The following is a 26,709-nucleotide window of genomic DNA, read 5'->3' on the forward strand; positions in this document are numbered from 1 at the left end:
ATTGGAGTAGTCCAAATTTCCAGATGATCTTGTACTCTCAGTGATATTACAGCATCTTCCATATACTATTTACATCATGCATTATAGGCTTGGGCCTCATACTGTCCCCATCTAAAATCTAGGTTGGCACAGGGGACTCAGATCCAGGAATATGGAGAAGAGGGGCAATCTCTCTTGGATGTAACAGAATTTTTGGGACCGACAAAATTGACATCTCCTTTGGGAGATATAACGAATCTGCAGTGGGCTCTCAGTGTGTTGAGGGACCCTGTGTAGCCTGTCCTGTCAGTGGTGTGTAACTTATAATTCCCACTTCACCATTTGCCAGACCAAAAAGAGTACCCCTTAAAAATATGCTGGCTGTCAGTGTGCTTTTATTCTGGAAATACTATGTCTCTTATTAAAAATTAAAACACCACAGAAGTATATAAAATAGGAAAATGAAAGTCATTTTTCTCCTTCCTGTCCCATTTCCACCTCAATCCCACTCTCCACAGGTGACCTCTAACAACAGTTAGTGTGTCTTCTTCCAGACCTTTGTATGTGGGTATGTATGTACACATACCCCCCCATTATAAATCTCTAGCCCTTCATTGTACACAGACAGGACTCCTCCAGCCCCAGAGTGCTCTGCTCTTTAGGATCTTTTTCAATGCCTTGGGTTTCTTTCTAACATACTTTTTCTTCTCACTAATCAGTAGCGTCCTCATTTCCTTGTTTATTAAGGAGCAAAGGAGCAATGTAGTTTGCTGGTTTTCTGCCATTTTAGCATTAACTTGAAAGGCTTATGAAGCTATTCCTGTTTTTGGCCCTCTGCTCATGCTGGTATGTCTCACTGAGGAGCAGTTAGGGGCCTTCCGCCTTCCTCTGAACCTCAGGTTGTGATCTGACTTCTTCATGATTGCCCTCTTTTTCCCCAGGGATGTGGATAGGGAGGGGTAGGATAAGGAATAAGGAAAGTTCATGGAGAACAATACCAGCCCCCCCAGCCCCAGCAGAAGTCCATCTTCTGCTCTTGGCGGCTGCCTCTGCCTGACTCACTGCTGTTGTATGTGAGACAGCTCACTACTGTCTCACGTCCTTTCAGTTGAAGGAGCTATTGCTGAAGAGTGTGCTGGTTGAGCATTGAGGAAAAGAACTTAGTGCTTTACAAGTGTTGCATGTTTAAAGCAATTCCCCAGATCTCTTGACAAAGATTGTCCCCTCTCACCTTCCCAACTTATGTGGTCTTCGCAAGAGGCCAGTGTTGCCTCCATGAGCCTGGCCTGTTAGGGTTTAGTTTATTCAAATCCCCTGTGTATCAGAGATGGGCTTTCACATCAGGGTGGGCTGATGGGATTGGGGGACACTGTGATATTGAAGGTCGTTGCCTTTTTTTCCTTCTCTTAAATTAAGAACTTATTATTTTGATTATAAAAGTAATATGACCACATTACAGATCACTTGGGAACTAGAAAAAGGTAAACATAACTCATAACCTTGCTATCCTAATAGTATCCCTGTACTCATTTTGATATATTTCCTTCCAGTCATTTGCATGTGCTTATATATTTTTTAAAATGATTACCTTCTTTCTGGTATTTCCCAGGGCCATTTTCTTGGGGGAATTGTTTTTAATAGCACATGTCCATACAGTACTTTATCTCATTATCTATATAACATCTCATTGAAATATAAACATCCATAAAATGGGGAAAAATCCCATTAAATTGGATTATCATCCCATCATTGATAGGGCTCTTTAATCACTCAAGTACTTTAAGTGGCTGAAAATGACATGTTTGCGGATCATTTTCATTCCATCCCATCATCCTTTCCTGATGCCTGCCCAGAGGAGAGGTGCCCATCTCAAGTCCCGCTCTACATCCTGACTCCGCTGCAATGAATGGAGCCTGGAGACACAGAGTTAGAGGCCTCGCTTTGAGTCCCGGCTCTGCCACTCACTAGCTGCACAGCCCTCTGGTTTGGGGCAAGTGCCTTAACATTTCTGAATCTCGGTCTTCTTGTCTATGGAATGAGGGCTTAAAATAAAACCTCCCTTGCTGGGGTTTTGGTGAGCAAATGCTTTGTAAACTGTGACACAACCCCCACCCCCCATCCCCTCCCCAAACGCAGGGATCATATCCTATTGCCTGAGTTGTGACCTTGCTTGCTGGCTTTCTCTGTCCCTAGCGGATGACCATCAGGCTCTCATCTGGGACATCCAGCAAATGCCTCGGGCCATTGAGGACCCTATCCTTGCCTACACCGCCGAAGGAGAGATCAACAATGTGCAGTGGGCATCGACTCAGCCTGACTGGATTGCCATCTGCTACAACAACTGCCTGGAGATACTCAGAGTGTAGTGTTGGTGCCGCTGTGCCCCTGAGGCAGAGGTTTGTGTGCTTCCCGCCTCTGCCCCACCCCCAAAGTAAGAAGAAACATGTTTCCGGTGGCCAGTATGTCTTTCATTGCTTTGCACCCACTGTTACCAGAACCTGCTCTAGGAGTTCCTGGCCAGTCACCCCATCGCGCTCTGTGCTGGACTCAATGCTGTGTGGCACCTCCTCAGCCCAGGGCTGAGTTTTAAGATTTTCTTCCTTTCCTATTTTCCTTTGGTTCCTCAATTAAAATTTTCTGTATATTTGTTTCTCAGCCATTGTGTTAATGAACATTTCAGCCCACTGGCTATGTTTGTAGTCATCTGCTCTAGATGTCTCTGTCTGTCTGCTGCCCAAGGCAGCAATCTGTGTCCATGTCCACGATAGCACTTAAGTGGGAACAAATACCAGTTTGAAGTTGTCTCTCCTCCTATTATCAATGTCTTTAACAAATTTCAACTTTGTATATTTTTTATCTATCAGGCTAATTTTTTTATGAAAAGAATTTTACTCTCTGGTTACTTCCTTCGTTTCATAGTCCTCCCTATTAGCACCTTCCTCTCTTCCCTCGGTGCCTGGATCTGGCACTGGGCCTTTGACCCCATGAGCAGTTTGCCTTCTTGAATCACTGCCTGAGCGGAACGTACCTGACCGGGAGTCCCAAACCACCTTGGTGCTCTGAAGTCCGCCAACTCTCACACCTTTTCTCAGCCTGGCTCTTCTCAGGGGCATTCTGGGCTCCAAGACAGATGTGTGAAGCCTTCTGTTATTCCTTGAAGTACCTCTGTGCAACCCCACTGGGACCCATTGGGAACATGTTAGAGCTGAGATACACAGGCTGATTGGGGTGCCTGACTTGAGGGGAATAGTTTCAGGAAAGCCGAGCTTAGAGCATATTTCCAGTACATAGTTTCAGAGTCTGTTTTTCCCTGCAAATATAAGCCCTAGGCCACTTCCTTTCATGTCTTGAATGATAGGCAAGAATGATCTCTAAGCAGAACTTTGGTATCTGTTTAGTTTACTGTGACTGGTGGTATGTTGGCCACTCTTTGGCTTGAGCGCGCTGAGGTTAGAGTCCTGCTTGAGAGGCATACAATCTGTGTGTCTAACCCTGAACAAGATCTCCTGTAGAGTGTGGGAGACCGTCAGCTCTTATAAGGGATGGACTAAGAGGCCGTGATGATCCCAGGCCGTCAAGTAAATAGATAGCTACAAAAGAATCCAAGACTCCAGGGGCAGCCAGTTAAGAGCTCTATGCATACCTGTCAACCGCCCCGCCCCCAGTTTGGGTTCTGAGCAGTATTGGACTTGTAGGCTGCAGGTATCTGTTTCCGTTATGTGAATGAGTTCCATGGAAGGGACTTGTGTGTGATTCTAATGGTAGATGATTCTTTGAGCAGGCAGAGTTTGGGACACACTCAGAATTTGGGGCGGGAGGGTTTGTCTGGTTCGTCATGCTCTGCCAAGTGCCCAAAGGTTTCTGAGACCCTCTGAGTTGTGCATCTGAGAGTAGGAGAGTAGCAGACCTTAAGGCTGATGGTTTTGTCCACTTAGGCTTTTACCTGCTCTTGAGAAACAAAACAGCTAGCTTTGTTCTTCTGGGCCCTTAGACTCTTTTAGTTGAGTCTTCCTTTTCAGAAGTGGATATATTTGTATCCCCAAAGTCATAGCTCTTTGCTTTACTACACAGGGGCTTGTCCCAAAGGAAAAGGCTCCTTTTTTAGTAAGGGTATTTCTCCTACCTTTTTACTTCCTTATTCTGATTTTGGGACTCTTTGGCTGGCCATCTGCTTGACGTTGACTCTCCTGCATCTACCACCAGATTTCCACTACATCATTTGGAGATGTAAAGAAAGCAGTTGTTCTTGGTCAAAACCCTCCTCTGCTTGTAATTGTGTTTGATGGTTCCAAAGTCCTTCTCTCAAGGGTAGCAAGTCTGAGTTGATGATTGTTTGCTCCAGGAGGTCATCAGGTCCTTCCTGTGGAAAAGAGTCTGAAGTGGAGGTCAGAGTGGTAGGAGGGACTGGTCCTGCTGGGACAGGGCTTAACTACACTAAGTTCTGAGTTAAGATTCCTTTCCTGATCTGCACTTAAACCTGGTCTGAATGGTGAAAAGATTTGTCAATTGGAACTCAAAAACAACCTGAGGAGAAAAAATTGGTCAATAGTAAATAGCATATATTTGCATAAAGTTGCTGTCTACTCTGGAAACCAACAACTTTTGATGCCTTTTTTTTTTTTTTTCCTTGCCCTGTGGACTCCCAGCCCTGTCACCTCTCCTTAGGCCCTGCGGTGTGATCCTTCCTCCTCCTGACATCCCACCTGGGGCCCAGGTGAGACTCCCCAGTCTCCCCAAGCAAACACACACGCACTCACGGTTGCTGGGATTCTAGTATTTTGAAGTCACTGCTCTCTTACCCTCCCTTTATGCCACAGGCCAGATGGCCTCATGGCTGAGGAGGAGATTTCTGTAGTCTCAGGATTTAGAAAGCCTCTTAGCCAGCCATGCTCTGGGAAGCAGAAATCTGTTGTAGTTTTCAAAAGCAAGTGTCTGCTTAATTTGTTTAGGTTCTCAAATTGACAGCCAGACAGAATGGGTGGGAGGTTCTGGATCTGCTCTCTTCGAGTCTGAGCGAAGGGCTGCCAGGACGTCACTGGGAAGGCCACAGTGGCGCCTCTGGGCTCTGGCTCTACTGGCAGTGGCCCTTTGATTGCTCTTGGTGCCCTGGGCTGAAGCTGCCTTTGTTTTCCTTGTCTGCTCTGAAGGGCAAGGGAGGTGCTGAATAAATTAGGCCTCGGGTTCCACGTCAGAGAGCTGGTGAATGGGTACAAGTCCTTCAGGAGCTTGAATATTTATACTCAGGAGAGTTGGAACCCTGTCCTTCCAGGGAGGAACCACGCTGCAAGATGAGGACTTGAAGAGGGAAGATATTTGATAACTGGGTAAGAATTTCTTATCAGAACCAGGATTGGCTCTCAGAGAACTGGTTAAGAATTGGGAAGAAAGAAAAAAAAATTGAGACTCCTACAAGGTTTTGATGATAGTTTTGGCTGAAATTTTAGGAGGAGATTTAGGATGTGGGGGAAAATCAATGGTAAGTGTTTCTTTAGATCAAAGGAGAAAATATTAGAGGGCAGTAAAGGTGTGCGGTGGAAAGCATTCAGATTGTCTATTATGTGGCCATGGAGTAAGACTGTGTCCTCGGCCCTTGTCAGCCTTCCTGGACCATCCATCGGGTATCTGTGATGCTTGGTAACTGTGGGCAGAGGACAACAGCTCAGAGCAGAGGAGCCCCTCCCTGCAGCACTGCAACCATAGGTGATACTTTATGGTGGAAATCTGCAGGTGCTGGGAGTCGTATGACCATTCCAGACCTTGGTTGACCATTCCTCTTCTTGGTTGTAGGTTTGTAGAGAGCAGAAGAAGCAGACGTTGTAAACAGTCATGTTGACTTTTCCTCCCTCCCTTTTCTCTTCCTCTTATCTTCCCACTTCCTTTCTAGGATAGAACTTTCTCCCTGGTGCAACCTAGGCCTTGAATTCCTAGGCTGTAAGGACATGCAGGAGCTTCATGGGAGGGCCAGCCCAGTACCATGCCTCCACCTTCCCCAGTTTGCCAATATGGCAGCTCCTTTGCCTGCCTGGCTTGGGATAAGGGAGACCATTGAAGTAGAAGCCTCAAAGCAGACTCCTCCCTTTTCTCTCTGCACTCCAGGATGAGGAAGGAGGGTCATGCTTGGCACTTAAATTGGGTCTTCTCTGGGAGGAAAGCTGAGCTGAGCAGTCACTGAACTCTGGGCCAGGCTCTCCAAGAATCACCTTTTCTCTACTGGCTAGGCCAGCTACTGAGAGTGTCTCATGTTGCAGAACCTTGCCCACCTCTCTTACCTGCATCCTCTTCTTCTCCCTCAGTTGTCATTGCTGCTAATGGTCAAAGTCAAATATATGGTCACACAGAATGGGCCAGGTCCTCTTAGGCTACTTTCTGGATGTTATTTTTTAAATATGGAAACATGCAGGTGCCTTCCCAAAGAAGCTTGGACTAGTGTATCAAACCAGAAACAAAATAAGCTAGTGAAAGTATGAACTCAAGAAGAAAGAGGTTGGCAGTCTGTGTAACAGCTGGAAATCTTACAAAGTTTTTGGGACAACCCAGTGAATATGAACTTGCAATATCTACTATTTAAAAGAAATGTTCTCACCTTGGGTTGGTTGTGGTATACAGTGTGTTCTGAAACTTGTTGAGCTAAAGCTTTGACTTGCTTGAGTCAAGTATGAATCATTTGCTTTGGTTCCTGTGTATTTTATGACCCTCTGTCAGTGACTTTCTGTCCCTCCTCCCCTGAGTGTGAATTTGTAGCATGATTGTACAAACCTCTATGTAGAAAATGGAGATTTCTTGTTCTCTGACATATTAAGCTCTAGCCAATTTCTGTCCCCTTTAGCCTAGTGTGTCCAAACTTACTTTCTTGTTATATGTTTAAACTTTTCCTCTATACTATAGGTTTTGTGGCATCCCATGGTCAGGTGGAGAGGAAGCTGCCCCTTGCAGAACTGTACTGTAACCATTTTTCTTTTTAAAATATTATTTTCACAGGACTGATTGTACACAGGGCTTGTAATAAAATTTTAACACTGTGCTGTGAAACCATGATGGTAAACTCCATTGAAGGCTACTTTAAAGGCACCTGAAAGTGGAATGTTATATCTATGACTTTATTTCTTGCTTCCTGAGTATATTAAACCTAATTTTCACCCTTTCATTCTGTTTCAGCCTCCTGTATAAGAAGTACCATATTTTCTGCCCATCATACTTTGTAATAAAACTTGAACATGTATAGATTGACTGAATTTCTTCTTGTGATGAATTCAGTTCTTCCCATTCTGTCAGCGTGGTCATGGCAGTATGGCTGCTATTCTGAGACACTGGCTGGGGGATTAGACTCTGCCCCATCCCATCATGCTATCTGACAGCCTGACTCATCACCTTTAACAAAACAAAGAGCACCTTCTCTATGCCAGGGGCCATGACGCTCAAGTTGCTCACAGTCTACTAGAGGAGACATCCACATAAACAAATATTGGCAGTGTTGTGCAATAATAGGTGTGTTCAGGCTTACTGGTGGCACTGAGGAGTTCTTGATGACCTATGACTGAGTGGGAGCCAGAGCGGGTTAGGGAAAACTTCACAAGATGAAGGATGCTTGAACTGGATTTTAAAGGCTGAGTAGGAGTTCTCTGCGAATAGGGAAAGACATTTAAGGCAGAGAGAACATCCATGTACAGATCTGTAGAGGTAGGAAAGAATGTGGTCCTATTTGGAGAATTACAAGTTGATGTGGGGTTTTGTATGGAGAATTTTGGGAAATGTGGCTAGAGAAATAAGCAGGAGCCAGATCAGGCAGAGTCTTTTGTGCTTTGCAGAAAGTTTAGACCTTACTCCCATTTGAGACTTTGGAAAATTTACATAGAGGGAAGTGATGCTCACAATTGCCTTTTAGGAGGCAATGAAGAAAGTGCTTCTGAGTAGCGGGTGAGACAGGGAGTCACTTCACCTATTAGAATAGTCAAAGTGAGAAAAAAACCAAAGCCTGAACTAAGCAGCAGCAGAGAAGAAGACAGGGCACAAGTGAAGAGACTTAAGAGACAGGATAATCAGGATTCAGTAGTCTATTGACTGTGAAGGATGACGAAGAAATAACTCCCAGATCCCATGGGTTTGGACACCAGGCTCTAATGGCTCTAGAATTTTGAAGTCCAAGCCAGTTCCCAAGCTTGTGCCCCTACGTGGTAGGATGGAGAAGGAGGTCCCATCCCCACTGCTACTCAAATGCTGTGAGTCCTGGATGAATACTCCCCCCGGTTATTTTTATTTTCATTCTTTGCTCATGTTGGGCCATTTCAAGGGAAGAGAAGAAAGGCAAATTGTGATTGGTTCAGTGAGCCAGGACTTAGTGAGTGCCTGCCATTGTGTTAGAAGACAGAGCTGGGGGTGGCAGTGGGTCTGTGAAGAGAAGTTTAAATTTTATGTGGCAAAAAGAGCACCTGCTGGCTCTGTTAGAACTGTTCTATATGTTCTGATGTGGGATATTTTATGGGAAATACATGATTCTTGCTCTTTGGTTTTTAAGGGGAAAGCTGGAGAGTAATACTGACTGTGTTCATCTTGATAAGACTGGGTTATACTGCAGTAACAAACCCCCAAATCTTAGAGACTGAACACAAAAAAAGTTTGGTGTTTTGCTTACATGAAGTCCTTTGGAGGTTGGTCAGCCCTCCTCCATTTGTAGCCATGTCGTCTAGAACATGTGGCCTCCAAGGTCACCTTGGAGGGAGGGAAATATGTTTTTCAGGCTAGGCCTGGAAATGGCTTACTCACTTGTGCCCATATCTGCCCAATTTAGTCACATGGTTCCAACCTAACTTCAAGAAGGTCAAGTAATGTAGTCCGTGTGCCTAGGAAAAAGAAATAAATGGTAAATAAATCATAATGCCTCTGCCACACTGTCAAATAAGCAAAGTATCTGGGATAATAACCAGTGTGATCTCATTCATTGAGAGCTGTTAGTACTGGACAACACTTGTTCAAACCTAACAGAAGGATCCCTTCAGCCAGTCTCTAGTGTCCACGGTTCATTGTTGATTTCAATGATCTTGACAACAAGGCCTTTAGAGATGGTTCAGTCCCCTGTGAATTTATCATGAGACAGTAAATATTAGCTCAGACTGAGAAAGTAAAAATCCACCCTGCCATTCATCACAAACACACATAAAACCAGCTGCAAAGTTAACAGGAAACAATTTTTCTCCCAAGCACACACTGCAACTTAAAATGTCATAACAATTCCCTTCTCTGAGTGACCACAGTTTTTTTTTTAATTCACTGGGAAACTTTGTTCTCTAAAATCATAGATATCAGAAAGTTTGCTGTTTGAAATTATATCAGTGAGAATGTAGCTTTACAGTCTTGCTTGGAGAATCTAAGTCACTTTGACAGGGAAGGAGCCTTGATTTCCAGCCCAGGTGTAGAGCTTCAGAGCAGGGGTTTCTGCACACAACATTCCACATTTATCTTAACTCTGTAGTTTCCAAGGAAACTGAACCCTGGGTCCACTTTGCAGTCCAGAGCTGATGTTGATCCTCTTCTTATACAGTTCTGTGTTCCTTTGAGCCTATTAAGCTCTATTTCACTGAAATTTCACCTAAGCTCCACCCTTCCCCATAATTCTGTAAGAACTATCTTTTCCTTTGTCTGGTGACAACCCCCCCATTCCTCTGGTTTGCAGTCTCCCATGTTGGCAGCAAGTCAGCCTGCCTTCCTTGGACTACAGGTTTGCCTGGTGGACTTAGGCTGATTAGATGAGAGCGATCTCAAACTTTGTTTTGGCCTCTACGCTTATTTGAAATTATAAGTTCCATTAATTTTATTTTTACTACTCAAAGTACCAAACTATGTTTCTGCAGTTTTATTGAGATATAATTGACATATAACATTGTATTAGTGTAAGGTGTACAATATAGTTTTAAATTACAAAACAATACTATGTATGAATAGCTAGTAAGCACAGGAAGAGATGCTCAACATCGTTAGTCATTAGAGAAATACAGATCTTCGACTTACAATGGGGTTACATCCTGATAAATGCATCATAAGTTGAAAATATTGAAAGTCAAAAATGCGTTTAATATACCTAACCTACTGAATGTCATAGCTTTGCCTAGTTTACCTTAAACATGCTCAGAACACTTATGTTAGCCTACACTTAGGCAAAATCGTCTAACACAAAGCCTATTCTATAATAAAGTGTTGACTATCATGTAATATTGTATTGAAAGTGAAAAACAGAATGGTTGTGGGGCCGGCCCCATGGCCAAGTGGTTAAGTTCGTGTGCTCAGCTTCAGTGGCCCAGGATTTCGCCGGTTCAGATCCTGGGTGTGGACATGGCACCACTCATCAAGACATGCTGAGGCGGCATCCTATGTAGCACAACCAGAGGCACTCACAACTAGAATATACAACTATGTACCAGGGTGGGGGCTTTGGGGAGAAGCAGAAGAAGAAGAAGAAGAAGACTGGCGACAGATGTTAGCGCAGGTGCCAATCTTTAAAAAAAAACAAAACAAAAAAACAACGGTTGTATGGGTACAGAATGGTTGTAAGTGTATCGGTTGTTTACCCTTGTGATTGCGTGACTGACTGAGAGCTGTGGCTTGCTGCCGCTGCCCAGCATCACAAGAGAATATCCTATTGCATATTGCCAGCCCAGGAAAAGATCAAATTTCAAAGTACCATTTCTACTGAATGTGCATTGCTTTTGCACCATCATAAAGTCGAAAAACTGTAAGTTGAACCATCGTAAGTCAGGGACCATCTGTACAAATGAAAACCACAATGACATACCACATCATGCCTACTGGGATGGCAACAACTATAGTCAAGAAGAGATGATAAGTGTTGCAAGGATGTGGAGAAAATGGAAACCTTTTACATTGCTGATGGGAATGTAAAATGCAACCATTTTGGAAAACAGTCTGGTAGTTCCTCAAAAGTTTAAACATAGAGTTACTATATGACCAATCCATTCTACTACTAGGTATATACTCAGAAATGAAAACATGTCCACATAAAAACTTGTACATGAATTCATAACAGTATTATTCATAATAGTCAAAAGGTAGAAAGAACTCAAATGTCCATCAACTGATGAATGGATAGATAAAATGTGGTATAATCATACAATGGAATATTATTTGGCAATAAAAAGGAATGAAATACTGATACATGCTAAATATGAATGAACCCGAAAACGTTATGCTAAGTGAAAAAAGCCAGTCATAAAGGACCACGTATTGTATGATTCCATTTACGTGAAATGTCAAGAATAGGCAAACCCATAGAGACAGAAGTAAACTGGTGGTTGCCAGCTGTGGTGATTGTGATGGCTGCACAAATCTGTGAATATACTAAAAAGCATTGCATCCTTTAAATTGGTAACTTATATGTGAATTATATGTTAATAAAGTTATTTAAAAAAACGAACTGTGCTGGGCACAGGAATACAGCCCTGCTCTCAAAGAATTTAATATGGCAGAGACAAACATTTTGATATAAAAAAGGTAAGTGCTACGGAACAGACATGCATGAAGGATTATGTGAGCACACAGAGTAGGGCATCTGAGCCTAACTGGACAATTTAGAGATGTTTTCTTCTGGTGGGCAATGATGCCTGAGCTGAATCTGGAAGGAAAAACAAAAACAATCCAGGTGAAGTGAAGTAGAACACAGACCAGCAAGGACACACGTTTGTGCTTAATACAGGAATTGGGAGAAGTACTAGGAGCAATCTGGGGTTTCTAACCCGCCAAATACAAGGAGGAGAGTGCCAAGCCCAAGTAGCTTGGATAATAAACAATAATAAAGGAACAATTCATAAGTGAACTATTAGTTACAGCTAAAAATTCAAAGGAGGACTTGTAAGAAGTCTTTGCCTAGGAGGTGACAGCTGAGCTGGGTCTTGACACATGATAAAGATCTTACGAGCGAGACAGTGAAGAACCCTCCAAGCAGAGAGAAGCAAAGAGGTGATAAAGAATTTGTATTCAGAGTACAGTGAGTAACTCCCACCAACCAGAGTGTAGTGTCAGGACATAAGACAGGAAAAATGAGTAGATCTGAGATTATGGAAGTTCCTATATAATAATAACTAACATAAAATCTATGCTTATGTAATTTGCATCCATTATCCCATTAAATCCTCGCAAGGCCGTTCTACAGATAGGGAAACTGAAATATAGGAAAATAAAAGAACTTGCCCAAGGTTACACTTGTAAGTGTAATAACCAGGGTTTGAACCCACCCAGTGTAACTCCAGAGGCCACAGGCTTAATTCTCACACAGTCCTGTCCTCTAACACGCCAGATCCTTTGGATTTAGTCTCACCAGCATGGGGAGCCACTGAGAAGTTTTTCAGCAATTGCCACTTTGTTTCTTCTCTATCTTCTCCTCCTAACGGCCTTGGTTTGCTCTTTGGGGTAAGCAGAGAGAAAACGGAGAGGGAAATTTGATTCTCTCTCTCTCTCTCTCTCTGTGATTGGGCACATCATCTCTGGGCAGCGGTTAAATTATACATTTCTTTGCAACAATAAAACTTTTATCATTCTGGACCTGCTCAGAGTTGGGAAGCAATTCGGAGGCAAAATCAGTTTCATAACTCAGATGTATCTCTATCAGAACATTGTGGCAAATGAATACTGAGCTCCCCACGCAACCGGGAGGGATTGAGCATGGAATCGCTCCACCTCGGCCCCGGTTCTGCGCAGTTGCGGGAGAGGAGCGAGTACCGTGCGACGGCGGAACGGAGTTTTCGGGCGCTGCGGACGTATTTTTGGAACGGACCGGGGAAAGGAAGTGTGCTACACTACCGGGAGTACCCACTCCCGGCTTCGGCGGAGATGGTGCGGGGTCGTTGACATTCGGACTACCCGGGGAGGGCCGGGGCCTTTGGGTCTTTGGTAACGGGTGGAAGCGACCGTAGGCTCCAGAACTGCTTGTTTCGGCGGTAGACGCAACGTACTGACCTTGGCCGCTGCTCTTTCGCTGCTCTTGCTGACCTTGGCCCAGGGTCGAAGCCGATGGCAGCTTGGGGCGCCCTCAGCTTGAGCAGGGCCGCTGCCCCTTGCTTGCGGGCACGAGTCCCCGGGGCCCGGGCGGCTCTTCCGCGCGCCCCACTGGCCTCCTGGCCTGAGACCTCGGGCTGCAGCCCCTCTCAGGGTAGGACGCTGCACCTCACCGCGGCGGTCCCCGCCGGGCACAACAAATGGTCCAAAGTCCGGCATATCAAGGGTCCCAAGGACACTGAAAGAAGTCGCATCTTCTCCAAGCTCTGTTTGAGCATCCGCCTAGCGGTTAAAGGTAAGAACCTGACGATCACCTGCCCCTGCCGTCTCTGTGCCCAGGGCCTCGCTTGCCTCCCGGAGCTAGGTCAGGGCCTACTCCGATCCTTGGCTCTTCATTTTGTTTTCCTTCCCCAGTTCCCACCGTTGCCCACCTCATAAGCCCTCAAAACACCTACCTACATCCCGTGTCCCCACTCACCTTTCCAGACGCCAACCGTCTGTCACCTTGTCACGGAGCTGCTCTTAGGAAGATAAGATGGTAAAAGTGACTTCATCCTAGTCTGTAGCTGGGTTCTTCATAGAAACAGACCCTAAGAGTAAAGTCACGTGTGTATCTCTCCTGAAGAGACAAATCAAGCTGTCTGCAGTCCCCTCTGGTAGCACGTAGGTTGTGGCAGGGCATTGAGTAAAGTTATTACTTGCCCAGGCCTCAGTTTGCTTCCTTAGGGTTTCCTGAGATACATTTTCTTGGAAGGTGGGTTTGCAACAATGTCTCTTCTCAGTTGTATAGCCACTGTAACAAGGCTTTTTTGTATTTAATATCAGATATATGTAGGAGTGGACAAGCCCTGTAAAAAGCATGGACTTTGGAGTCAGGAAAACTTGGTTTCTGTAACTTACTAACTGTATGACCTTGAGCAAATGGCTTAACCTCGCTGAATTTCAGTTCCCTTCTGTAAAACAGGATAATGCTCACCTTGAAGTAGTTTCTGGCACATAATAGGCACTCAGTAAATATTTATTTACCTCTAGAACTCATGCCTGGTATTTCTCTTTGCTTCCTTTTCTTCTAAATTCTTGATGTTGAGTTCAACCAAGACTATTGAGTGTTTGTTATGTGCCATGCATTGGTAATACAAGGATACTGACATATAGCTCCTACCTTCAGAGACAGCATGATTTCGATGTCATATGAGTATTTCAGTAATTATGCACAAAATAGTAGAGTCAGAGCAAGGGGTACTAATAAGTCCAGAAAATGTGGTACTATTTACATCCCTTCCCTCTTCATCTGATGCAAGGTGATGTTTGCTGAAACCTAGCAGAAAGATATCCATCCTTAAAGACAGAGTGAATTAGAAACTACTTTTCCAGGGGGCCAGCCCTGTGGCCGAGTGTTAAGTTCACGCACTCTGCTTCAGGGGCCCAGGGTTTCGCCTGTTCGGATCCTGGGCCCAGACATGGCACACTTAACAGGCCATGCTGAGGCAGCATCCCACATGTCACAACTAGAAGGACCCACAATGAAAATATACAACTATCTATTGGGGGAATTTGGGGAGAAAAAGCAAACAAAAAAAAAGATTGGCACAGTTGTTAGGTGCTAATCTTTGAAGAAAAAAAAAGAAACTACTTTTCCAAAATACTTCTCCTTCATATCCCATTCAAACTCTGGATAAACTAACTGAGAGCTAAGTGGTGACATGGTACTCTTTTGGCTTGTGGGGTGGAGGGGGCAGAAATCCCTTTTTATTCCATGCTATAATGAGATGTCTTTACTCTTTTCTGTCTGTCTCAGAAGGAGGCCCCAACCCTGAGCTCAACAGTAATCTGGCCAGCATCTTGGAAGTGTGTCGCAGCAAACACATGCCCAAGTCAACAATTGAGGCATCGCTGAAAATGGAGGTGTGTCCTCAGTTTGACATTCTTGTTATTGATCACAGCCCCTCTAGGGTCCATGTCTGAAAGGCCACCAAACATTCCTTAAATTATCAGAGAGAAGAGTAGCATTGTGGTTGACATCCTCAACCCAGAGCCTTCTAGTGGCTCTCTGTCCTTGGACATTGGTTATGGGAGCACAATCAGGAATAGGATGGGTAGATAATGTACAGAACCATACAGCCTAGGACTGCTTAGTCAAGTTGTGAGGAGATGGGGTAGAAGGAAAAGGCACAGTGTGGGGAAAGCCCTGGTGTTAAATTGAGGAAAGGTTTGTTTTTCTTTTTCAGATATGCCCTAAAGGAGAAAAGCCAGTAGAAAAGGGAAGACTGTGGGTGATAGTAATGGTGGGACGGCTAGGGATGTAGATCCCGGTGTGGGAATTACCTTTGAGCCAGGTGAGGGGACACCACTTCCTCTGGGGCAAGTAGGAAGGATCTGAAGAAGTCATAATCATCTTAAAAGCTAATAGTTATTGAGTGCTTACTCTAAGCCAAGCACTTTGGTAAGAATTCTGTATGCATTATCTCACTGAATCCTCAAAACAGTCTTAAGTGGAAACTGAGGCACAGAAAGATTAGGCGACCAAGTCACACAGAACATGACAGACTTGAAACCAGACAGTCAGACTGCAGAGCCTGTGCTCTCTCCATTATACATACTGCCTTCATGAGGGTTTTCCCCTGCCTGGTGGTCCTTTATTTCCCTTGTAAAAGAGGAAGAAGTCATCAGTTGAGAGTCGCTGGGAAGGCAGCAGGGCTTGGAGAGAGTGGTGAAGATCGGATGCATGGGCAAGGGATGAGCAGAGGCAACATGGGACATCCAGATGAGATTGGTCACTAAAGTTTTTGATTGATTGTTTAAATTTTGTGGCCACGCTATTGTCAGTTGCGCTTATGATAGGGCCCAGGTCTGTGCAATTTCCCACAGCAGTACTCAGCAGCGCAGGGGTAGGAGCATTGAGACTTCACAGGTGGGTTTAAGGCAGGATGGGGTATAAGAGGATGAGTCTTGGTGGGAGTGACTAGGGGACAGATGTGGGATTTAGCAGGGGGCAGAGGAGGGGAGGAAACAAAACTGGGAGATGGCTGATTGATTGTTCAGGGACCAGAAAAATAGACTCCCTTCCAAGGAAGGGGTGGTACCTCCAATTACCTCAAAAGTTGGTCCCAAGGACCTCCTCTCAGAGGGTGGGGACAAAAATAAAGACTTGAAAGCCTAGGCTCTAGCTGAGAGAGCTCATCCAATAGAGTCAACTTTGTGGTGTCTGTGGTTCTGGGCTGACATGTAGGAGGGAATTGGGAAATAGGAAAATGTGTCATGTTGTTTATTGCAGAAAACCAAGGATGTTTATTTGCTGTATGAGGGTCGAGGCCCTGGTGGCTCTTCTCTGCTCATTGAAGCATTATCTAACAGTGGCTCCAAGTGCCATTCAGACATCAAACATATCCTGAACAAGAATGGGTAGGTGTGTGTCTGGAGAGAGTAGAAGGGGACGGACCCTTGAGATTCCAATTCTTTGCAAGGAAAGTACTGTTGTTCCTGGTAGAGTTTCAAGTTTTAAGCACACTTCATATTTAACAGAATCCAAATGGGATCATTTATTCTTCTTTAATGTGTTCTGTACTAGGCAGGATCCAAAAGACTTGTTCATCAAGTGTAGAAAGGCCTCTTCATCCCATCATCCCATCTACAGCCATATAATGTCCAGGTCTTAAAATGTACCACCAGGACTGGAATTTTTTTTTTTAGTGAGGAAGATTGTCCCTGAGCTAACGTCTTTTACTAATCTTCTTCTTTTTGCTTGAGGAATATTTGCCTTGAGCTAACATCCATGCCAGTCTTCTACTTTATATGTGGGATGCCGCCACAGCATGGCTTGATGAGTGGTGTGTAGGTCCTCGCCTGGGATCCGAACCCACAAACTCCGGGCTGCTGAAGCAGAGTGCACAAACTTAACCACTGTGCCACTGGGCCAGCCCACCAGGACTGGAATCTTAATGGCACAGGAACTGATGAGCAAAGTCTTTGCATCCTCTAAACTCCAATCAGGGCAGAAAATAGAGGGTGGGGATATGTTTGGATTGTTCCTTTGCCCAGCAGTAGCTGCATCTTCTCCTTCAGGAAAAGAGCTGCTCCACGTCTGTCTGTACTCCAGAGGCTGGGTGGGAAGTAGAGTGTTAGAACGCAGCGCTTCGTGGTGGCTGAGTGTCTAAAGACATTCACTCTGACTTGTTTCCTTTCCTATCAGGGGAATGATGGCTGAAGGAGCTCGCCACTCCTTTGACAAAAAGGGGGTGATTGTGGTTGGAATGGAGGACAGAGAGAAGAAAGCTGTGAACCTAGAGCGTGCCCTGGAGCTGGCAATCGAAGCAGGAGCTGAGGATGTCAAGGAAACTGAAGACGAAGAGGAAAAGAACATTTTTAAAGTGAGTATGGGGGCCAGCCTGGTGGCGCAGTGGTTAAGTTCACACATTCCGCTTCAGTGGCCCCGGGTTTGCCAGTTTGGATCCCAGGTGCGGACCTACATACCACTTGTCAAGCCGTGCTGTAGCAGGCGTCCCACATAAAATAGAGGAAGATAGGCATGGATGTTAGCTCAGGGCCAGTCTTCCTCAACAAAAAGAGGAGGATTGGCAGCAGATGTTAGCTCAGGGCTAATCCTCCTCAAAAATAAATAAATAAAATAAATAGAGTGAGTATGAAGCCTTAGTGTTTGGTGGACTTCTGAGAGGGTCCTAATAGATGCATTAAGGCATGCCTCTCAGTTTCCTCTTTCCTGTACCTGGGGTGCAGGTGACATAAAGAGTTCACATATTGCACAAACACTTATTAAGTGAATAATGGATAGGGCTCACTCTACTGAGGACTATGGGAAAGATTCAGAACGCTGAAAACTATTTCTCTGCCAGTGAAGAGCTCAGACCCAGTGATACATTATAATAGTTCCATTCAGGTCTTACAAAGTTCTCTCCAGCTTTGTCCTGTTATTTTCTGACTCCTCACCTCCTGACTTTCCTTTGTCCCTAGTTTATTTGTGATGCTTCTTCACTGCATCAAGTGAGGAAGAAGCTGGACTCCCTGGGCTTGTGTTCTGTGTCCTGTACGCTAGAGTTCATCCCCAACACAAAAGTGCGACTGGCTGACCCCGACCTGGAGCAGGCTGCTCATCTCATCCAGGCTCTCGGCAACCACGAGGACGTGATCCAGGTCTATGACAACATTGAGTAACTGGGCTCCTTCCAAGGCAACTGGCAGCCTATTCTGGAGAACAGGCTTCTGTAGCATCCTCTGAGACTGAAGCAGGTGGGGGGCCTAGCAGGTTAGGAGGCATAAGACCAAGACTGCAGCTCTGTGGCCAAGGGAATCACCACATCTCCGTGGGGCCTCTTTATCAGCCCTGCTGAGGTCTCAGAGCCCTCCTGGATGAGTGCCCCCACTCCCTCCTCAATGCGGGGTGGAGCCAGCTAGCTGATCAGACTCTGATCTCAGAAAGTTGGCCTTTGCCGGGATGGTAGGTGCCCGGAGGGCCCATGTACTAGAAACTGCTCGGAAATAATAAGAGTGATTGATCTGGTTTGCTGCATTGCTGTTGTATGACCCTTGAGTTTTCCTGGGTTTGTGTCCAGTTGTTGGGACCCTCTTAACTTCCTTTCAAGTCTATAGGCTTAGTTCCACTGCTTCATTCCTAGGACTGTTTTTTGATTGACCATAGAAATGTAGCTCTCCAGGCACTCTGCTCCACTGCTGGTCTAGTGGCCTAAACCTATCATTCGTTCATGCAACTAATATTTATTGAACACCTACTATGTACCAGAGACTGCACTTATCAGGAGCACAAGCTGTTTAATTGGTACCCTGTGTTAGATCCTGCTCTAGGACATAGGGCCTCAGAGGGAAGACACAGGACTGCTCTCCCCCGAGCTGTCCCAAGGCAATGTAAGCTGCTGCACATGCATCCTTGTTCTCTTCATGTGGCCTCTGTGCCCTGCTTCTGCCAGGGATCTTAAGGCTCTAACCCAGTAGGAAATCAAGTGCCAATGATAAGGGACTCCCAGGCCCTACTTTGCCCAGGCCCCTGTGTGTTCTGAGATTAGTCAGAGTGGACCTGTCAGCAGGTTGGACTGCTCTCAGAAAAGGCAGTGCCAAGCTAGTTTTGAAAGCTGCTTGGTCCCTAGAACGCCAACTCTAGCTTCTTTCATCACTGATGCCAAATGATGGAGCACTGGGAACTGGAGAGGAAAGGAGAACAGAAGGAAGGGTGAAGGGCTGAGTCAGAAACCTAGCCAGGTGGGAAATAGGGTCCTTGCTGCCTTTTGCTCCTAAGAATTGCTCCTGGCTTTAGAGAGACCAGGAGTGCCAACCACTGGTGCTGTAGCCCATCAGACATGTTGGGCCTGGAGTAGCTGTTTGATCCTGTTATTCACCTACTTATAAGTTGTTTAAGGCAGTTCTGAGCTCAGAGTCATTTTCCTGAAGGAGTCAGGTAAATGAGGATGGAAAAGAACAAAAGCAAATTGGGTAGAAATGATAACTTCAGCTTCTAGGTAAAACAGATTACTAACTCCACAATGACTTCAAAAACTGGAGAGCAAAGGCTGGGGGAAGGAAAATAATCCATGAAATAATCCATGATCATGCCAAAGCGTACGCTCTCATACCTCATTTCAGAATCCTGATACTACCTGAGATTCTTTAGTTTTTATAAGACATAACTCATCCAAGGATCTGAATAGCACTTCATTAAAATAGGGCAACTTAAAGTTTAAATGCTGTTTCGTAATTTATAAGATACTTTCATATGTTATTTATTTGTTTTTCATATCAAACCTATAAAATAGACCAAGTATTTTATGCACAGTCTCATACCAAGCAGGTGAGAACAGGTCTAATAGTACATCTTATATTTATAGACCTGGTTTATAAAATAGCTCTGTTTTGTAAATGTTGAATATAAATTAATTTAAATACTCCGATAATTTCTGATCTGAGAAATCTGCACTAAGGGAGCCTACTCTGGGAGGGAACTTGGCTACTCATGTGAATAGTCCTCTAATCTAATAGATAGGATTTGTTAATATGGATTCTTGTGTAACCAATTTTCTTACATCAAGGCATCCTAGACGACTCGGTACTGACCCCTGGCGGTGCCCTGCAGTCTTCCCTGCAGTTAATACGGGAAAGGTGGAAATGAAACCTTACTCCAGATCTGGTAAAGAGACCTTTAGCCACATAAGTTAAACAGTTAAATAAGTATATAACTGAATAGTTAAATAGAGAGGGTATGAGTTATTCTGCCACTAAAAATTATTTTTCAAAGAATATGTCAGAGAAAATGTTTACAATATAATGTTAAGTGGAAAACAAAGAGGCAAAACTATGTGTATAGTATGGTCCAAATTTTTAAATATATATCATACTGTATATATGAACTTTTTTTTTTTTTTGAGGAAGATTAGCCCTGAGCTAACATCCACTGCCAGTCCTCTTTTTGCTGAGGAAGATTGGCTCTGAGCTAACATCTGTGCCCATCTTCCTCCATTTTATATGTGGGACACCTGCCACATCATGGCTTGATAAGTGGTGCATAGATCCGCACCTGGGATCCGAACCCATGAACCCAGGGCCACCAAAGCAGAGTGCGTGAACTTAACCACTATGCCACCAGGCCGGCCCCATATATGAACTTTCTGAAAAAGACAAGAAAACTTGTTATCTCTGGGTGGTGATATTATTACTGAGTTTTATTTTCTAAAATCATGTATTATTTTTATCAGGGAAGAAATTTTTAAAGAAAGAAAACATCACATTGTTGTCCAACTAGGGAGACTGCATGTGAGAGGCCAGGAGTCAGGCACACCTTAAAGTCAGAAGAATGGGGTCTGGTCCTGGGTCACCTTTGCCTTATCTTTGGTCATTGTCTTAGCAACACAAAACCATTCAGCGCCTTGCAGCTGGCTGGGACTCACTTTCAAGTGTCCTTTCAGTGGATGGAGGTATCTGTGACAGATTCTGTCCATAGCCTTGACTCTTACAAGAAGTGCTCATGGAGTACATAGCTGCCTGTCCCTGCCCCTCACTCATCGCCACCCTGCCACCCCCACCCCCGCCCCAGCCCTAACTGATTTGAACAGGAACAGTGAAGGCTCTGCCTCCAGCCAACTATGGAAATTCAACCATGTCGTCGAGTTTTTTTTTTCTCTCTGAAATTTAGAACATAGCAGTCAATAAAGCTTCAAACTCTAAGAGACCCCAACTTCTAGATTTTTATTTGAATCCCTGGGGACTCCTCTGGAGATATTCTATGAAGAGAAAATAAATGAGCCAACAGATCTGGCAAAAGAGAGTGTTAAGATAGATACCACACTAGTCTTAACTGAAATCACTTTCTCTCTTATCTATCCCCAGACAGTGAATAGGATAGCAGTTTTCACTTTTCCTCTTTTTGTCTTTCTTTTGTCTAGGGTAAAAAGGTAACATTTATTGTTTATTTAAAAGTCAAACCTTACAGAAATATGTAACAACAACAAAAAAGTCCCATCTAATCCTATCTCTTAAGATACAACAACCATTAACAATCTACTCTATATTATTCTAGTCATTGGAACCAGTCTGCTGGAGAACAAATTCTGACTGCCAATTGCTAGCAACCGTGGATGAGAACTTAACCTCTGCACCTATTTCTTCATCTATAAAATGGGGATAATAGTACCTATTTCATAGGGCTGTTTTGAGAAAAAAGTTAATATATGTTAAGAATTTAAAACAGCGTCTAGTAATAGTAAGTGTTCAATAAATGTTGGCCTTTTTTCCCACTAAGTATGAATGAACATTTTTAAAAATTGAAATGTGATCACCCTTTACATTTCTGCTTTATAACCTGGTTTTTTTTTCTCACTTCCGAATATATCCTGGACACTTGTTGGTATTAGTATGGAGAAGTCTGCTTCATTCTTTTTGGTAGCTACATAGTATTTTATTGTATTAATTAATGTGCCTTAATTTATTTAACTAGTCTCCTATCAATGGACATTTGGATTGCTATCTTACAAAAGATGCTTCAATAAACATTCTTTACCTTTGCCCACTTGCAAAGTATTAAATTTATAGAATAGAATTTCAAAATGAAAGAGATTTTCCTTTAGAATAAATGTCAATAATATATAAAACATCAGGGTTGTAAAAATTTTCCATGAGATGTACATCATTCCTTAACAATGCAGATAAACTAACTGGTTGAATTGGTAATCTGAATATATTCCACTTCACCTCTAAATTAAAAGAATTTTCATCAAATCAGGTGCAAATTTAGTTGGCTTCTTTTCTTTTTTACAGCAAATTCATTGAGAATTCACAAATTTGTATTTATTGTTCCCTATCATGTGTCCAGGTGTCCCTCTGCTCTTGAAATAAAAAAAGGAAAGTGTGGGGGCCAGCCCAGTTGTGCAGCAGTTAAGTTCGCACGTTCCACTTGGGAGGCCTGGGGTTCGCCATTTCAGATCCCTGGTGCAGACCTACGCACTGCTTGGCAAGCCATGCTGTGGCAGGTGTCCCACATATAAAGTAGAGGAAGATGGGCACGGATGTTAGCTCAGGGCCCATCTTCCTCAGCAAAAAGAGGATTGGTAGCAGATTTTAGCTCAGGGCTAATCTTCCTCAAAAAAAAAAAAAACAAAAACAAAGGAAAGTGTGCAGCTGGTGTATGATTGGGCTGCCCAATGGGACCAGCACTTTCTGAGGCCCTGAGCACTAAGGGTAGGTTGTGATTCTTGGGATCAGATATGGCCCAGGTGCTTAACCAGGGGCATCTAATCAGTATAAAACCAGGGGAACAGATTTGAGAAGGCATGGTCCAGCTGGGAGGCTTCACGTGGGGAAAATGAAGAGTGAGGGGAAAAACAACAAAGAAAGAGAAGATAAAATTTATAGCTAAAAGGGCACATTTGTGGAAATTACACTCAATTACTAACATCCCCATTTAAGATTCACTTACTCATTCAACAAATATTTGGTTTTTGAATGCGCTATGAAAGATGCCAGGTATACCAATTTGAATGACACATCATCTGTCCCTATGTTTACTTTCTTAAAGGCAATCACAATAGACCAGGACAAGTGCTTTGATATGTGCTCTGGTACCCAGATTTGGGAGTATCTGTCTGGAAACATCACTCCTGGAGGGAGTCATGTTTAGGCTTAGTTCTTCCCTGACAGAATGGGGTGGGGACAAGAGTGGGAGAAAAGAGTGTTTGAAACAGAGAAAATAGCACATGCAGAGATGTAGAGGCAGGAGAGAGTCATAATTGACGAACTGCCAGTGGTTCTGTGCGGCCAGAACATAGAATTTGAATGACAGGGTCAGGGAGGTGGGAAAATGAAAAACGTGTGGCCAGAGAAGGAAAGGTCTGGGTCCTGAAGGGCCTTGTTGGCTACTTTCCCATATTTGACTTATCCTAAGGGAGATGGGAAACTATAAAGTTTTTAAGTAGAGCATGACAGGATCAGGTGTCCATTTTAAAAAGATCACCCTGTGATGTGAGCACACACTGGGAGGCAGTTACACTAAGTAATCCAAGTAAGAGATTTTGGTGGTTTGAAATAGGATGGTGGAACTGGGATGGGAGAGGAGTGGACAGATTGGAGACATGGTCTTAGATTAGCCCTGGGGGAAGGGAAATGAAGAGGAAGCTTTTGTAGTTAGATAACTCGAAGGCATCCAACTTGGGGAACTGAACACAGGCAGAGGAAATACAGAACTATGGAGGAAAATGATTAATTCAGTTTGGACCTGTAGAACCAAGGTGCCTGTGGGATAGATACTCAAGGGGATGATACCTCTGGAATTGAGAAGAAAGTCCAGTATGGTAACTGCGCGTGGGAATGTTTGAGATGGCTGGTTAAGGGACAGACAATGGGATGAAGCCCTCAAAGAAAGTGGTTGCTAGGGGCTGGCCCTGTGGCCGAGTGGTTAAGTTCAGGCACTCTGCTGCAGGTGGCCCAGTGTTTCCTTGGTTCGAATCCTGGGTGCGGACATGGCACTGCTCATCAACCCACGCTGAGGCAGCATCCCACATGCTACAACTAGAAGGACCCACAACGAAGAGTATATACAACTATGTACCGGGGGCCTTTGGGGAGAAAAAGGGGAAAAAAAATAATCTTTAAAAAAAAAAAAAAGAAAGTGGTTGCTAGAACAGTAGAAGGAAAATCAGAAGGCTCTTTTCAGCTAAAGACTTTAGTGGTATTGCAGTTCTCTGCTATGTATGAGGCTCTATTCTAAGTGCTGGTGATAGAGCAGTGAACAGGACAAAGTCCCTGCTCATCCACGGCTTATGTTCATTGTAGTTGGAGGAAAGACAAGTAAATATATAATTACAGGCACTGTGAAGAAAAATAAGGCAGAATGGGGGACACAGAATGATGGAGGAGAGAGAGATTTTGGATGGAGTGGTTAGGAACTCAAGAAGTTGACATTTGAGCAGAGACCTGAAAGAAATGTAGGAATTAACCATGGGAACATCTTGAGGGAGAGCATTCCAGGCAGAACAAATGGCAAGTGCAAAGGACCTGAGGTGAAATGTCCTGAGCTTGTTAGGTTCAAAGTATGGTAAGAAGGCCAGTGGCAGAGATGAAGTAGGAGAGGATGGCAGGGGCCAGCTCCTGTTGGGCCTGGAAGACCATGACAAAGAGTTTGACTTTTATTCTAAGTGTGATGAGAAGCCTTTGGAGGCTTGACAGCAGGGGAGTGACATGATCTGAATTACATTTTACAAGGATCACTGGTTGCTCTGTGGAGAATCATTTGTTGGGTGGCCACAGAGGAAACGAGACCAAGTAAGAGGCTAAGGCGGTCATCCAGGAGAGAGGATGGCGGCTTGGACTAGGGTGGTAGTGGTAACAAGTGGTCGGATTCAGATACGTTTTGAAATGAGCTGAAAAGACTTGCTGAATGATTGGATATGGGGTGTTACGGAAAGAGTGAAATCAAGGAATATTCCTCCTAGGTTTGTATTTTAACAGTTGGGAAAATAGAGGAGCAGGGTATTTTTGGGGGGAGCGGGGGAAAGAATCAAGAGTTCAGTGTAAAATATGTTAAATTAGAGGTGTGTTTTAGACATTCCAAGAGAAGCTGCTGAACAGACTTTTGGATACAGGCAATGGAGTAGGCGCAAGATTTCCACTGGCATAAATGTGCCTTTTTAAAATATTTTTCTCACAGCTTAATAAAATTAAGGGTAAGATCTGAGCCTCAGATTGGCAGACTGTGACCTCCAGCACTGGCCTATTACATGCATTCTCACGAGGGTGATATCCCAAAGGGTGAAAAATGATTCTTAAGGGGTGAAAGAAATCTTAGATAATACAATGGTATGTGGCCTTCAAAGCTCAGCCCTACCTGACAAAATCTTATTCCTTAGCATTTAATTTCTCTCATTAGGGAGAATTTAAATTTAATTAAGTCATTTAAAATTTTCTCCTTGGGAGCTGATAATGAAAAAGTGGTCAAGAAACACTAGCCTAGTGCAAGAACATACATAGCCTTTGGGTGTCAGACAGACCTGGTATGAATCCTGGCTCTACCACTTGGACATCATACTTAACTTCTCTGAGCTTCACTTTCATCATTAAATGCCAACAGTATTACTTATGTCCTAGTTATTGCAAAGGTTAAATGAGATAATGTGCCTGGCATATAGTAAATGACTGATAAGTATTAACTTTCTTTCCCCTTTACTCTATCTCCCCTTCCCAGAAAAGAGAGATTATTATACTTAAGGAACTACAATAAACTGGGTAGGGATCTAATCAAGTGGGAAAATGATAGACTTAAAAGCTTGTTGGAGAAAAAAACAACCTAACAGGACAAGGGGCCTGATTAAATATTGGGGGACAGGGTGTAAAGAGGGGAGTCTAAGGTATTTCTTAAGAGATTTGACACCCAAGGCAAAGCCAGCACTAAATGTTCTTAGTTGACAGTTGAAAATGGCATCAGAGGAAGATTATTCTGGCATCTAATTTATATTACACTTGAACAGGGACCAGAGGAAGGGAGCCCATATTAATTGTGGTGAACTTGGAATCTGAAGATCTAGGTGTATAAAATGTTGAACAATGGGGGCTGGGGAAATTAATTATGTTCACTCTCTATTTGAAATATCATGCAGCCAGTACAACTGTTTTGGAACAATAGTCAGTGGCACGGGAAAATACTTATAATAAAATGTAAGCGCACTACAAAACAATATGAAGCGATTTTTGTCAAATGTTGTGTATCCCGGTAGGAAAGAGAGAAAATTATCTCTGGGGTGGGATTTTTACTTAAGTATCTTTATCAATTTTAGTACAAAGAGCTTGTATTGCTTTTATAACCAGGAAGAAAAAGGCTTTTTCCAACAGAACCCCTCTGATTTTGCCACTTACTGGTTTCGGCCCAAGCCAGCGGCGGAACTCCCAGATTTCCAAGGACCCACATTCCAGCACTACTCCGGCCCCTCGAAGGGTGTGGCCTTCGAGGTATGAGACCCAGGAAAAGGCGGGCAGCGGTGAGGCCTCCCCTGCCTCTGGGCAAGTGCAGCGCCTGGACCGGAGCTCGGACTTGCCAGGGGATCCGGTGGCAGAGGTGGCCTCACGCCGGGAAGCGTTCAGAGCCAGAACCCTCCCCCCTCATTCCGCGCCCGGTGTGGGCACAGGGAGGGGCAGGACGCTAGCCTCAGGGACCGCCGAGAGCCTGGAGGGAGGGAGGCCGGGGGGCCCCTCCAGCCACCTTCCCAAACTCCAGCCCCAAAGTAGCGG

General features: G+C 44.1%; 2 protein-coding genes and 1 long non-coding RNA gene across 15 annotated transcripts in view; 2 read left to right on the plus strand and 1 right to left on the minus strand.

The window, feature by feature from the left end:
* Window positions 1–7,206, plus strand: part of DCAF7 (DDB1 and CUL4 associated factor 7) — a 28,142-nt gene extending 20,936 nt beyond the window's left edge. The window contains exons 7-9 of one of the 12 annotated variants that reach the window (XR_006890559.1): window positions 2,173–4,693; window positions 5,249–5,303; window positions 7,135–7,206. Coding sequence is in view for 3 of the 12 variants with exons in the window: in XM_046675163.1 (XP_046531119.1) it covers window positions 2,173–2,345 (173 nt within the window). In the remaining 9 variants the exon portion in view is untranslated. Of the gene's footprint in view, window positions 1–2,172 lie in introns of all 12 variants that reach the window. The other 11 variants (XR_006890561.1, XR_006890562.1, XR_006890555.1 and 8 more) reach the window with 11 other exon arrangements.
* A 4,014-nt stretch (window positions 7,207–11,220) lies between these two features.
* LOC124247401 (uncharacterized) lies at window positions 11,221–26,688 on the minus strand. Its single transcript, XR_006890715.1, has 3 exons — window positions 26,338–26,688; window positions 13,457–13,568; window positions 11,221–11,599 (listed from the first exon to the last, which is right to left on the minus strand). It is a non-coding gene; the product is annotated as an uncharacterized LOC124247401 (long non-coding RNA).
* Window positions 12,766–18,493, plus strand: LOC124247400 (translational activator of cytochrome c oxidase 1). Of its 2 annotated transcripts, none has more exons than XM_046676623.1 (5): window positions 12,766–13,273; window positions 14,780–14,883; window positions 16,253–16,380; window positions 17,168–17,345; window positions 17,947–18,493. In XM_046676623.1, the coding sequence occupies exons 1-5, from the start codon at window positions 12,994–12,996 to the stop codon at window positions 18,145–18,147; spliced, it is 891 nt and encodes a 296-aa protein (XP_046532579.1). In that variant the 5' UTR covers window positions 12,766–12,993; the 3' UTR covers window positions 18,148–18,493. The 2 variants fall into 2 exon arrangements, with proteins under 2 accessions (XP_046532579.1, XP_046532578.1); XM_046676622.1 differs by having other exon boundaries at window positions 12,767–13,273; window positions 14,777–14,883.
* Window positions 26,689–26,709: the final 21 nt, after the last annotated feature.

Source organism: Equus quagga, chromosome 11 (assembly GCF_021613505.1).
Source record: "Equus quagga isolate Etosha38 chromosome 11, UCLA_HA_Equagga_1.0, whole genome shotgun sequence".
Lineage (NCBI taxonomy): Eukaryota > Metazoa > Chordata > Mammalia > Perissodactyla > Equidae > Equus > Equus quagga.

Excerpts from the sequence above, each read along its gene's own strand:
- LOC124247400 (XM_046676622.1), top strand. The coding sequence starts at position 12,994 with ATGGCAGCTTGGGGCGCCCTCAGCTTGAGCAGGGCCGCTGCCCCTTGC. Across the intron at positions 13,274-14,776 it reads CATCCGCCTAGCGGTTAAAG|AAGGAGGCCCCAACCCTGAG; the intron begins GTAAGAACCTGA and ends TGTCTGTCTCAG. Across the intron at positions 17,346-17,946 it reads AGGAAAAGAACATTTTTAAA|TTTATTTGTGATGCTTCTTC; the intron begins GTGAGTATGGGG and ends CTTTGTCCCTAG.